This window comes from Lolium rigidum, chromosome 5, assembly GCF_022539505.1.
Source record: "Lolium rigidum isolate FL_2022 chromosome 5, APGP_CSIRO_Lrig_0.1, whole genome shotgun sequence".
Lineage (NCBI taxonomy): Eukaryota > Viridiplantae > Streptophyta > Magnoliopsida > Poales > Poaceae > Lolium > Lolium rigidum.
Window position 1 is genome coordinate 17,216,336 of NC_061512.1, and position 12,032 is coordinate 17,228,367.

The window sequence follows — 12,032 nt, forward strand, 5'->3', positions numbered from 1 at the left end:
ACGACACCGGCCGTTGCGCGTCCACCCCTTGTTCTTTCGCTGCTACCTTGTTCTCGATGTACAGTTTTTTTTTTTTGAACATACGATGTACAGTTGTACACACGAAATACACACGTACAAAGTCGCTCACGTACATGGCATACGTCTAACTAGCTACTACCTCTTGAATTAGTTTACGTCGTCCATTTCTCATGTGTCCTGTCCTGCGTCCAGCTGGTAGTACTTCGTCAGTAATACAAAATGCAGCTGTACAGTGTGCGACGATGCACGGATCACTTTTGTGTCGGTAAGAGCATCTCCACCGGCGGCGTCCCAAATAGGCGCTGGCAGGGACGCCGGCACCTCCGTTTAGGATGCCGGCACAACATTCTTCATTTGGGGGAGCTACTCCCACACCGGCGCCTCCAAACAGGCGGCCCGATAGATAATTTGAATTTGAAATCTCAAACACAACCATAAAAATTCGAATAAGTCTACGAATATGAAGTTTGGGCCAACACACGGACACCAGATCGCCGTTTCCGGCGCAAAAAAGCTTTCCAAGCCAGATGATCACATGATCACACGAAGGAGGTCACGGGCGGCGCAACCTCGGCGGCTTCCTCATCGGCGGCCGGCGGCAGCTCCGTCGCTGCAACAGGATCCACGGTCGCCGGGGGAGACATGAACGCGGACGGTGCCGGGGTAGACATGAACGTGGACGGTGTCGGGGGAGACATGAACGCGGACGGTGCCGGGATAGACATGGATGGTGTCGGGGGAGGCCGGTGCCGTCCGTCACGTGGCTGCGGCGCAGGTCTGGCGAATCGTTCAGGTCTTGGAAGCGGAAGGCGCCGCTGCCCCTAGCCGTTGAATCCGGCGAGAACGGGGCGTTGTTGTCGACGGTCATGTCATTGTCCCCGAACTCGGGGGAATAGCGGGCGCGGCCGTCCATCTGCGACAGCCGCATCTGCGAGATCGACGGCGCGTCCGCGGTGTACCCCGCGTAGTAACCCGGCGACGACGGGGAGCTCGAGATGTTGTTCAGGCCGCCGCCCAAGCTCAGGCTTGCGGTCGGTCGTGACGAAGGCGCGGCGTTCCATCTCCGTCTCGCAGTCCTCCTGCGACATGGTCGCCGGCTTCTCCTTCGGCGCGACGGTGCGCGTCTTCGGCGGCGCCTTCATCGGCGGCTTCGCTGCCTTCGCCGGAGTCCTTCTCTTCGGTGGCATGGCGCGGCGGCGAGGTTTTTTTTGGGTTGGATGCTGGATGGGAGATTGAGCGGCTGGCGGGAGAAATGAACGGCGGAGGGGACGGGGTTTTGGGGGAGAATATGTATATTTTGTTGTTGTGTGGCTGACAGGCGGCTCCCACGCCCAAAATTTTCAGCCTCGCGAGGCGCCGGCGCGCCCGATTCGCACCCTTGGCGAAGGGGCCGACACGGGGTTGCCGGCTCTTCTATTGGGCACCAAAAATCGCCGGCGCCGTTTGGGGCGCGCCGGTGCGAGCCCATTTTCGCCCCCGGCCCCCAAAAAGCTATCAGGGCCGCTATCGGGCGCGCCGGTGGAGATGCTCTAATAATCTGTAGCATTTTCATGTGTGAATACACGTAGATCGGCTGCAGTATGCATTTCCTTCCTTCAAGTCACATACGGAGTATTATACAATCTGGCTTCGTTGCCAAAAGAAGAGAATATAAAGACGTGTGTGTTGAACAAGTAAAGGTCACGTACGTACGGTATGGACACGTCGATCGACCGACCGCTTGAGGTTGAGTCGTGTCTCCCTTCATTTTCATGTGTGTTCTTTTACTCCTACTACATCAAGGAAAAGAGTGTTTTTGGTAAAAAAAAACAAGTTATGTAGTAAATATTAGTAGTGTTTGTTAGTGGGCTCTACGTTAGCAGCTCTGTTCCACGAAGCCCAACAAGACTCGGTTGACAACTCCGGATCCAGTGACACGTCAGGCCTAATCACGGCGAAGCCAAGCCAAGCATCCAACCAAACCGGCGAACGCAAGAACAGGCTCGACGGAGAAGAATTCCGTCGAGAAATCAACGGAAGTTTGCGCGGAGCGAGGTTTGCGATGGCGGGGGAGGCGAGGCCGGACGCGCAGCTCTTCCAGCTCCTCTCCGACCTTCTCCAGCAGGTATGCTACGCGCACGCGCGCGTCACGCCTCCTTCCGCCGTCTCGATCCGTGCCGTCGATTCCGCGCCGGCCGCGTCGGGGGTGCCAGGCCGTCCCGGCGCTTCTAGATGATCCGATCTGGAGCGTCCGCGTGCGTTTTTTTCGATTCCTGGATCTCGATTGGAATAGCGTATCGGCCGTTGCCTTATCCCGTCAGGCTCTGTTTAAACAGATGTCCTTGCTGTCTAAAACAAACAGATGTGTTTTTGGTGTAAACCATCTTGGCTAAACCCAAGTAATTACTACCGCTGGTGGAGCATTTTCGTTAGCAGATTAGCATCGCCTGTGGATGTGAGTAAACGTGGTAATGACAATGCTTGCCTGTTAAAAAATGTGAACCTACCTGGTCCTGCTCCTGTCGCCGGTGGATTGCCGTCGCAGCTTGGTGCCGTGCAAATTTCCACCTCACACAGAACAGGGCTGGATGAGCTGTCTGTGTAACACCATTCATCATCTGTTTGTCGGTTTACCCTCTTGGCAGGGGCCTGGTAGGCTGAACAGGTTTTGTTCGGAGTCACCTGCAGTCATCCCGGTCTGGTGGCGGTGGCGGTGGCGCATCCATCACTCAGATAATCTGGAGTGTTAAACCTCTGGACTTCCGACCATCTACTAGCACTGTCTCCAGTTGTATCTACATATACGTTGACAAGAAATATAATGCTTAGTTACTATTGCTATGGCAGAATAAAGATAATCATTAATCAGGATTTTTGTAAGCTGTTTTCTGGATTTCATCAGAGACCAAATAGAACATAGCATATATTATGTTTCTGTAAATGATGATCTGGAGTGAGTTTTACCTTGGTACTTCCGACCATCTACTGGCACCGTCTCCAGCTGTATCTACATATTGACAAGAAATATAATGCTTTGTTGCCATTTCCAATTTGCCATGATTAGTCCAATGATATTACCGGTTGCAGTTTGTACTGTTAGTTTACACTTATATCTCAGTCTGCTGGGTATATATGATAATTCACTCTCATATCCTTATATCAGTACTGAATACATCATTAGTCTTGCAGTGATGGGATTGTGATAAACTGACATGTCTTCATTTTCTAAACAAAACGTAGGTGGAGTCAATGAGCAACCAGGAAGAGGTAGAACTGAGAGCAAAGATTGAAGCACTAGGCCTAGAAGTGACCAAGGTTCCACAGCAGGCACCTAAGCAACTTGATGAGGTAACTGCAATTCTCTTACTACTACCACATCTAGTTATTCCTCTTTCCACCAAGCCATGTCATATTGTCTCATTAGCTTTCGTCCAACTCTCTTTTCAGTTAGAGATAGCTGCAGAGCTGGACAGACTGTCAGCAAGGCTCGAGAATGTTGACAAGATGATATCTTCTGCCATGACATCTGATCCAGAGGTGAAATCGCTTCTGAGCAGCACCGCCGATGTATGGATGCCCGTCATCACCGCATCGGCCGATGAAAGGCGAGGGTTTGCGGGAACTAGCGGCGACCTGGAAGAGCAGGAGAAATCCAAGTAATAGCTTGGACTGAAACCCACCCTGTACTTCTTCGCGTCAGAATTCTTCTACATGTTCCCTCCAGCTTTGTATCTATGGTTCTCTTTGCTTTGGGGCAAAACAGAAAATAAACACACATCACAGCTCTGTATCAAAGGTTTATTTGTGCAGAAGAGAGAATAATCTCACATGTTGTTGATGTACTATACTGATTTTTTTTAGACCAGTGAGGTAATAAAATCTGTCAAGCATTGTTTGGTTTCATGTGTTATCTCCTTTGCTTCAGTTTCACAGCTACACCTACACTACTTTTTGTAATATGCATAAACTTGTATCTATCTGGTTCCTGACCCCCTGTGGGTGTTTGTTGCGTTTCTCTGTAGCTGCTATCCCTTGTAAGTGTCAAAGATATGTTGTGTCTGAAGCCAGAGTCATGCCAAACGATTTATTCAGTACTGTATTCTGTTGCCAGACGAGGTCTGCCACACATCCTTTCCTTGGAATAAGCTCGAGAGCATTCTAAAATCTGGGCTATCCATCACGTAATCCGTTGGCTGCTCAGATCAACTGGTCCCAGTCAGCTTAGCCTCTTGGCGCGAAACCAACGACCGCAAGAACACCACGAGCTCAAGCTGGCCGTACCTCCGCCACCCGCTCCCTCCGGATCGCTCCAAAGCTGTCGCCATGGCGGGATTGGCGGCGACCTCCCGTCCCACCGCCACACACTTCACAATCACGTCTTATCTATCCACTCTCTCGAGCAACACTGCGTGCTCTTTTGGCTTCTTCACGAGCTGCTTACGAACTCGTTGGGTGGCTGCCCGTGAGCGGGTGTGGTGACGACGAGCACTAGCTGCCCCCCATGGCCAACGACGGCAAGTCCGGCGACCAGACCCTCCGCGAGCTCGACGCGCTCAGCCACACGCTCTACCAGGCGCACAGCAACCGCCGCCACGCGTCGCTCGTCCTCCCGCGCTCGAGCGGGGGCGGCGGCGACGATGCCGCCACGGCCGACGCGGTCCGGGCCGAGGTGGCGCGCCCGCGCACCCGTCGCCTGTCCATGACGTCGCCGTTCCGGTCGAGGAGCAAGGTGGGTAAGAAAGACCCGGATGACGACGAGGACGACGACATGGGAGCGATCCCGTCAAAGAGCCAGAGCTTCGCTGCGGCGACGTCGATGGGCCCAGTGGCTCTGGCCGCCACTGGCGGAGGCGAGAAGAAGAAGGGGATATGGGGCTGGAAACCCATCCGCGCGCTTTCGCACATCGGCATGACCCGCCTCAGCTGCCTCTTCTCCGTCGAGGTGGCGGCGGCGCAGGGCCTGCCGTCGTCCATGGACGGGCTCCGCCTCGCCGTGGCCGTGCGCAAGAAGGAGACGCGCGACGGCGCCGTGCAGACCATGCCGTCCCGCGTGCAGCAGGGCGCGGCGGATTTCGAGGAGACGCTCTTCCTCCGGTGCCACGTCTACTGCAGCGGTGGGGGTGCAGGTAAGCCTCCGGCGAAGTTCGAGCCCCGCCCGTTCATCCTGTCCGTGGTTGCCGTGGACGCGCCGGAGCTGGACTTCGGCCAGAGCGCCGTGGACCTGAGCGCCCTTGTGAAGGAGTCCACGGAGAAGAGCCGGGAGGGCGAGCGCGTTCGACAGTGGGACATGGCCTTCCCGCTTGCCGGCAAGGCCAAGGGCGGCGAGCTCGTCGTCAAGCTCGCATTCCAGATCATGGAGGACGGCGGCGTCGGGCTCTACAGCCAGCCAGCTTCCACCAAGACTGCTGGCTCGTCGTCGTCGGCAGCATTGTTCGCACGGAAGCAGAGCAAGACGTCGTTTAGCATCACGAGCCCCAAGGTATCGCGATCAGAACCGTCGATGACGCCGGCGAAGGGATCAACGTTGCCAGACTTGAGTGGCATCGACGACTTCAAACTCGACGAGCCCAATCCTCCAGTGGTACCGGAGCCCAAGCAGGAGCAAAAGACGGAACAGGAGGCGCAGAAGAGAGAGCCGGAGCCGCAACCTGAGCTGGAGGCTGACGACGACGAGTTCCCGGACTTCGACGTCGTCGACAAAGGCATGGAGGGACAAGAAGAGAAGGATGAAACGAACGCCAACGCCGACGCTGGCAGCGAGAATGAAGCCAAGAAAGATGAAGAAGAGGGTGACAATGGCCCTGCCGCGGCCGGTGAAGAGGTGGTCAAGGAAGTCGTGCACGACAGCGCGAGCATGTGGCGCCTCAACGAGCTCGATGCGATCACCAACCAGATCAAGGCGCTCGAGGCACTGATGCTCGGCGACATGCCGCAAGACGAGGCTGACAAGCCGGCGGAGCCCCAGGAGGACGAGGCGGCAGGGCTGGACGCCGACGAGGAGGAGGTCACCAGGGAGTTCCTGCAGCTGATGGAGCAAGGAGACATCGACAATGCCAAGTCAGCTCCTCAGGTGTCGTCGCTCAAGTCCGGCGCGAAGCCTGGCTCCGGCGGCGCTGACGAGTCTTGCTTCATCTCTGATCTCGGCAAGGGGCTCGGCCCCATCGTGCAGACACGGGACGGCGGCTACCTGGCCGCGACGAACCCGTTCGACATCCCCGTGGCGAGGAAGGAGCTACCCAAGCTCGCCATGCAGCTGTCCAAGCCGTTCATCCTTCGCGGCCAGAAGCTCCCCGGCGGCGGCGCCGAGGTGTTCCAGCGGCTGTGCGCCGGCGGGTGCGAGGCACTGACGGAGAAGCTGGGCGCGCTCACCGCCACGGACGAGGTGGTCGGCAAGACGGCGGAGCAGATCGCTTTTGAGGGCATGGCGTCGGCGATCATCAGCGCACGGGGCAAGGATCTCGGCGCGAGCTCCAGCGCAGCCGAGTCCGTGTCATTGCTCCGGATGATGTCCTCGGCGATGAGCGAAGGGCGCAGGGAGAGGATCGCCACCGGCATCTGGAATGCCAGCGAGGGGCCGGTGACCGTGGAGGAGATCCTGGCGTTCTCGCTGCAGAAGATCGAGACGATGGCCATCGAGGCGCTCAAGGTGCAGGCTGGCATTGCAGAGGAGCAGGCCCCGTTCGACGTGTCCCCGGTCACCGACAACCCCGACGATGGCCACCCGCTGGACGCCGCCGTGCCGCCGGAGGAGTGGGCGATCGCCTGCATAGGCGCAGATGCGGTGACCATGCTGGTGGTGGCACAGCTTAGGGATCCCATGCGCCGGTACGAAGCGGTCGGCGCGCCGTCCATCGTGGTCATCCAGGCCGGTCGCGCCGCTACCAGCTCTGACGACGAGCCGAGGTTCAAGGTGGCTAACATGCACGTCGGGGGCCTACGGCTGAAGTCGGCCGACCGGCGTAATGTGTGGGACGGCGAGAGGCAGCGGCTTACAGCGTCCCACTGGCTCGTCGCCTACGGGCTGGGCAAGGCCGGCAAGAAGGGACGGCAGGCGGCCGCGGTGAAGGCCGGCCATGACGTGCTCTGGAGCATGTCATCGAGGGTGGTCGCCGACATGTGGCTAAAGCCGATGCGCAACCCCGACGTGAAGATAGCAACCAAGTAGCCGCCTGCCGGTGAGCGTCTCTGCTCTGCAGCTGAAAACATTTCTTCACATCGCCAATTGTTTACTTAGTTCCTGCACTGTAATTTGTAGCTGTAAAATAACACTGTCAATGTTTTCTTTCTACATTTTGTTTTATTCATGTTGATGAGAATACTGTAAGTAGTTTTTTGAAAGAAGTAATGTAAGTATATTTTCATTTTGTATAGGATTGAGGAACTGGGAGTCGCAACTCTTGCAGAGTTGCAGTAGTGGTGCAAAGTGTTTACCTCTCAATAATACTGTAGATGGCTACTTGTAAGATAACTCAATCAATAAGAAAACATATACATAATTATAACATAAGACATAATCTCATGATCCCAGTTTTCATCCTCCACATAATTATTTACAATGGACTTTCGGACAATCATTTGTATACATAGCAAAAGTACATTTTCCTGGCAACAATCTTCAAAGTGGAGATACTACAAAACATGAACACGCCGCCAGGGCACCAGGCTATAACATATGTGCCAAAGGGGTGCTAAAGTTCATGGACTTATGGTTGTCTAAGGTGCATCTTCGAACAGTTCGGTTAGTTGCTGTTCCCTAAACTACAAATCACACTCACGCTTCCCATAATCAGTCAGAACTGTGGATAAAATACTTCTCAGAGATTTCGCTATACCAAAAAAATGTATCAATGAACTTTTGTGGAACAGGTCATATCATTTGTTAGCTTCTTCCAGTTCACGAGGAAGCCCTCCACTGGGTGGCCTGAAATAAACAGATCGACACTCATCAGAATGCAATCCCGCAAGAAAGTTTTCAGGAATGCACAGTTGAAATCCAGTCAGTACATCAGAGCTAGGCAACAGCAGTTGTAAACCATGCTAACTAAATAAGTAGACAACTTACAATCCAGTAAATATCTTAATAGAATCATAGAAGAACCACTGCATGGTTACGACAGGCCCTACAAGGGTGATACGGATGGGTAGGCTTCTTGTGAACAATCCACGTAATCCAATGCTTTTCACAGCCTGAAAGGGACAGAATGTATTAGATCGATGGGATGTTAAGGCTTTAATATAACTAACTTGTATGGAAAGGTAGATTCACATCCTTACATGTATAACACTTTTAGCCTTTTTGTTGTACAGAGATGAGACAATGTTATCTGCAGGATTTGAAACAACTGTACCAACAGCACCAGATATATATCCAGCCAGACATGTAGCACCAAGCTGCTGCGCTGTTGAACAATCTTCTTTTCTCTTTTGAATGACCTTCTTGTATAGGAAGTCCACGGTATGCTCAAATGACGAAAACATTATCATAGAAACTGCAGGAAGACAAAGTGAGGTATAAGATAAACTTGGGCAAGTGAGAAGAAAAGATGGACCAATGTACATTTAATTCCTGATGCACGATAGAGATAAAAACCATGCTTGCCTCTCAGAATTAGTTCCTGGACTCTACTTTTCTTTAGTCAAGTACCAAGTACATTTAACTTTGTCTGATAAAAATCAATAAAGCAAGCAAGATTCAACTCCTTGTGCTAAATGTCTGAGACCATTTTTCCATGAATATGCATATACCATATATCTAACCAGATTTATCTTCTTAGCTCAGAAGTAACACTCATATAACTATAATATACCATATATCTAACCAGATTTATCTTCTTGGCACAAAACAGTAACACTCGTATAACTTTCTCACTAATTACTTTAATTGACCCAGTAGTATTTTGTGACAAATAATATGTGAAACAGGGGAGGGGGAGTTATTACATGGAAGATTTCGTCCCCAAAGTGGTATAAGGCCCCTGTAAAATCTGCAATAAACAAGAATGTACTTACTTAAGGCTGTAACTCAGCAAGACAACATATCATGTGTCCAGACACACGAAGAGTGCATCTAATGATCTAAGGATACAAAGGAAGCTTACCCAGACAGGCCTTCAGCTGCATACACCCTTGGGAAGCCATCGACCAAACCTTTCGCAAACATGGGATTCGTTTGCACACGGACTTTCACCGATTCAAACGGGCAGAGGGCAACATCGGCTATGATCTGAGCAGATGCGCTGCTAAGAAAGTAAATCGTGCTCTTATTGCTGCCCACCAGCACATCAGAGTACTGCTTCTTGAAGAACTCGTAGAAACCAAACTTGCAACCGCCCTGGGCACCATAGCCGAAAAGTTTCCCGCCCCAGCCTCTCCTCAGCGACGAGGCACCCTCTTCTTTCACGAGAACGCTCAATCCCGAGAATATAGTGTTGTACTTCACGGGATTCACCTGATCAAAAGTGATGAAGGAGTGAGATCACGAAACCGGAGACATCTTTATGATTATTACTTAACTGGTGGTGATATGATACGGTGCACTAGAAATTTTGGCATGAAAGTGGGAACATCCCCATCACAGGTTAATACACAGACTTTGTTTCGGGAAAACTGTTGTTTAGACGGTTACACTTTCTTAAACGGAAAACGGTTACACTTTCTAGTTCCTGCTGTTGTTAAGAACCTTTAGCTTTGTGTCTGCTTTTATTTTCGTTCATGGTTCCAGAAATCTGTATGGTTTCGTTGCTTGAATCGAACAGGATAGAGGATCCCTGTCATTCTAGAAAATACACATGTCTTCAGTTCCAGCTAAAATATACTTTTTTCTTCATGTCCAATCACAGCATGATCCTTCCGATTCTTCTATAATCAAACGCTAGGTAAAAAAACAGGAAAAAGTTCCATGTGAGAACAATTTCAGCGAGGAACTCAACATCTCCCTGATTCACATGACCTAGAGAACCAACCTGAGGTTGGGTGGTTAGGAGGATGGTTGTATCCCCAGCCCACCAGAGTTCAAACCCCGGGTTTGACATCTGTGTGTCTTATAAAGGCGGAATATTCATTCAGTGGGAGGCGACGTTCCCGTCGACAGCGAGGCGCCTGTGGTGACTTCGTCAATTTCAAGATCCAATCCGCCGGCTCAGCCTTCCGGAGGTGCTCATAGGGGTATGGTGTGCGTGCGTGCGTTCATAGGGGTGAGTGTATGCACGTGTATGTGAGGGTCTGCGTTTATACTGTGTTTCTCAAAAAAAAAAAAAGATTCACATACCACTACATATACTAGCATGTTATTTCAGGTAACAACATATATTAGCTACGCCCAAGGCTGGAGCTTACACAATACCATTCCCAAAATTAGAATCCCTAGCCACTTGCCGAGGCAGGCAGAGGATCAACCTCGCGGTAATTCGAGCGAGCACCCTAAGTCCATTTCTCCCTCTCGCGGGCTAGAATCCCAACCAGCAAACCCCACCAGCATTCCCCTCCGCGCACGTTCCCCGGATGTCTGAGACGAAGGAACCGGGCCGTACCTGCATGTTGACCTTGAGGACGTCGAGCGGGGTGATGGCGAGGTGGGTGGTGCCGGCCGCCAGCGTCCCGCCGCCGAAGCAGAGCGCGTAGTACTCCGGCGAGAAGAGCCGCATCCCTACGCCGCCGCTCCTTCCCGCCGCCGAAGCCACGCTGGCCGCCGCCGACTCACCTCCGCCTCCGCGCGCGGCCATTCCGGCGGCGACGAATCGGGCGCGCGAACGCGCGAGGTGGGAAGAGGAAAAAGAAGCGGAGGAGAAAGAGAGGAGGGATTCTCGACAAGTAATTTGGGTTCCGGCGTTCGTGGAGACTGGACCGGGAGTGGGCCACGTGGCCAGGCCGCGGGCCGTTCGAGCCGCTGACTTGGCACGGCGAGGGCCTTAAACCCTAGGACAGCCTACGTGTCACTGAGTGTGATTATTTTATAACTGTCAGTGAGTGTGATTGCTATGGGCCGTATGCTGGGTTGCACTTGGGCTGGTCCGTCTCATTCAGGAAGAAACAGCGATGTCGAGAAAAAAAAAAAGGGAAGAAAATTTTCTCAAACAAGGAAACAAATCGGTCCTAAGACATGTCTTTTTTGCTGCCGATTAGAAAAAAAATCTTGTTTTTTTTTTGGCTTCAGTGTAGCAAAAAAACACTTCACCGACGAAATAAAAGAAAGATGCCGAACTCGCCGGACAGACCACCGGAGGCTCGCCGAGGATCTCGCCGAAGAGCGCGTAGCAAAAAATGTGCTATTGTAGCAAAAATGGATATCTTCGATGGGGAACTCGTCGGAGAACTCACCGGAGATATACCCAGCAACAAACATATTTTGTAATTGTAGCAAAACCGTAAAAATGGTGTAGCAACAAATTTATCCATATGTTGTAAATGCTCGGAGACATCAACGAAGACCTCGCCTGCAGCCGGCATCAACGTCGTATTGATATTCAAGCTACAACTTTTAGTATAATAGAGTTTTCTTTTTGTCCTAAAAATGCTAATAAGGTAGCTCATGGTTTAGCAAAGGAGTGTGCAAGTCAACCAGCCGTTTGGCTTGAGGAGCCACCTAATTTTATTTTACCTTTGTTGATGGATGATGTAAATGTGCTTTATTTGTAGAGTCTTGTTGCTTAATAAAAAACGAAGAGAGACAACGGCTCAACCTCTGTAATGAAGAAGAGGATACAACCCATCCATTCACGACGATTAAGGACATAGTGCTCGACTTAATAGATCTCAAATGGTCAACTCGAGCAAAGATGTACTTCGTCTTCCATCGTCATCACACCAAGCAAGGCGAGCATCTTGATATTGGCTGTCTGGTTATCACTCGCTAACACCCCTCAAAGAGAGGGAGGAGTGCCGCATCGAGAACAAGGTGATCCAAGGAAGATCATGGTCGCTAACCTTGCTTCGGACGAAGGCGTTGTGCATATCCACAAAATCGGCGAAACGAGATCACGTCGGCCAACATCTCCCCATAGAGCTTCTCTCACTTTGACAACGCTAGGGTTCGT

The 12,032-nt window shown here is 51.9% G+C and overlaps 3 protein-coding genes across 4 annotated transcripts; 2 read left to right on the top strand and 1 right to left on the bottom strand.

Moving 5' to 3' along the window:
* The first annotated feature begins 1,930 nt into the window (after nucleotides 1–1,930).
* On the top strand, nucleotides 1,931–3,903 carry LOC124653535. 2 transcript variants are annotated; one of them, XM_047192589.1, is made up of 4 exons: nucleotides 1,931–2,125; nucleotides 3,241–3,348; nucleotides 3,448–3,664; nucleotides 3,702–3,903. In XM_047192589.1, exons 1-3 carry the CDS (start codon nucleotides 2,063–2,065, stop codon nucleotides 3,658–3,660), a joined length of 384 nt encoding a protein of 127 aa, XP_047048545.1. In that variant the 5' UTR covers nucleotides 1,931–2,062; the 3' UTR covers nucleotides 3,661–3,664; nucleotides 3,702–3,903. The 2 variants fall into 2 exon arrangements, with proteins under 2 accessions (XP_047048545.1, XP_047048544.1); XM_047192588.1 differs by having other exon boundaries at nucleotides 3,448–3,903.
* Nucleotides 3,904–4,438: 535 nt separating this feature from the next.
* LOC124651528 (protein PLASTID MOVEMENT IMPAIRED 1) lies at nucleotides 4,439–7,368 on the top strand. The gene has a single exon (XM_047190607.1). The coding sequence runs from the start codon at nucleotides 4,502–4,504 to the stop codon at nucleotides 7,163–7,165; it is 2,664 nt and encodes an 887-aa protein (XP_047046563.1). The 5' UTR covers nucleotides 4,439–4,501; the 3' UTR covers nucleotides 7,166–7,368.
* Nucleotides 7,369–7,497: 129 nt separating this feature from the next.
* LOC124651529 (mitochondrial phosphate carrier protein 1, mitochondrial) lies at nucleotides 7,498–10,721 on the bottom strand. Its single transcript, XM_047190609.1, has 6 exons — nucleotides 10,530–10,721; nucleotides 9,099–9,448; nucleotides 8,941–8,984; nucleotides 8,275–8,489; nucleotides 8,063–8,187; nucleotides 7,498–7,921 (listed from the first exon to the last, which is right to left on the bottom strand). Exons 1-6 carry the CDS (start codon nucleotides 10,719–10,721, stop codon nucleotides 7,873–7,875), a joined length of 975 nt encoding a protein of 324 aa, XP_047046565.1. The 3' UTR covers nucleotides 7,498–7,872.
* Nucleotides 10,722–12,032: the final 1,311 nt, after the last annotated feature.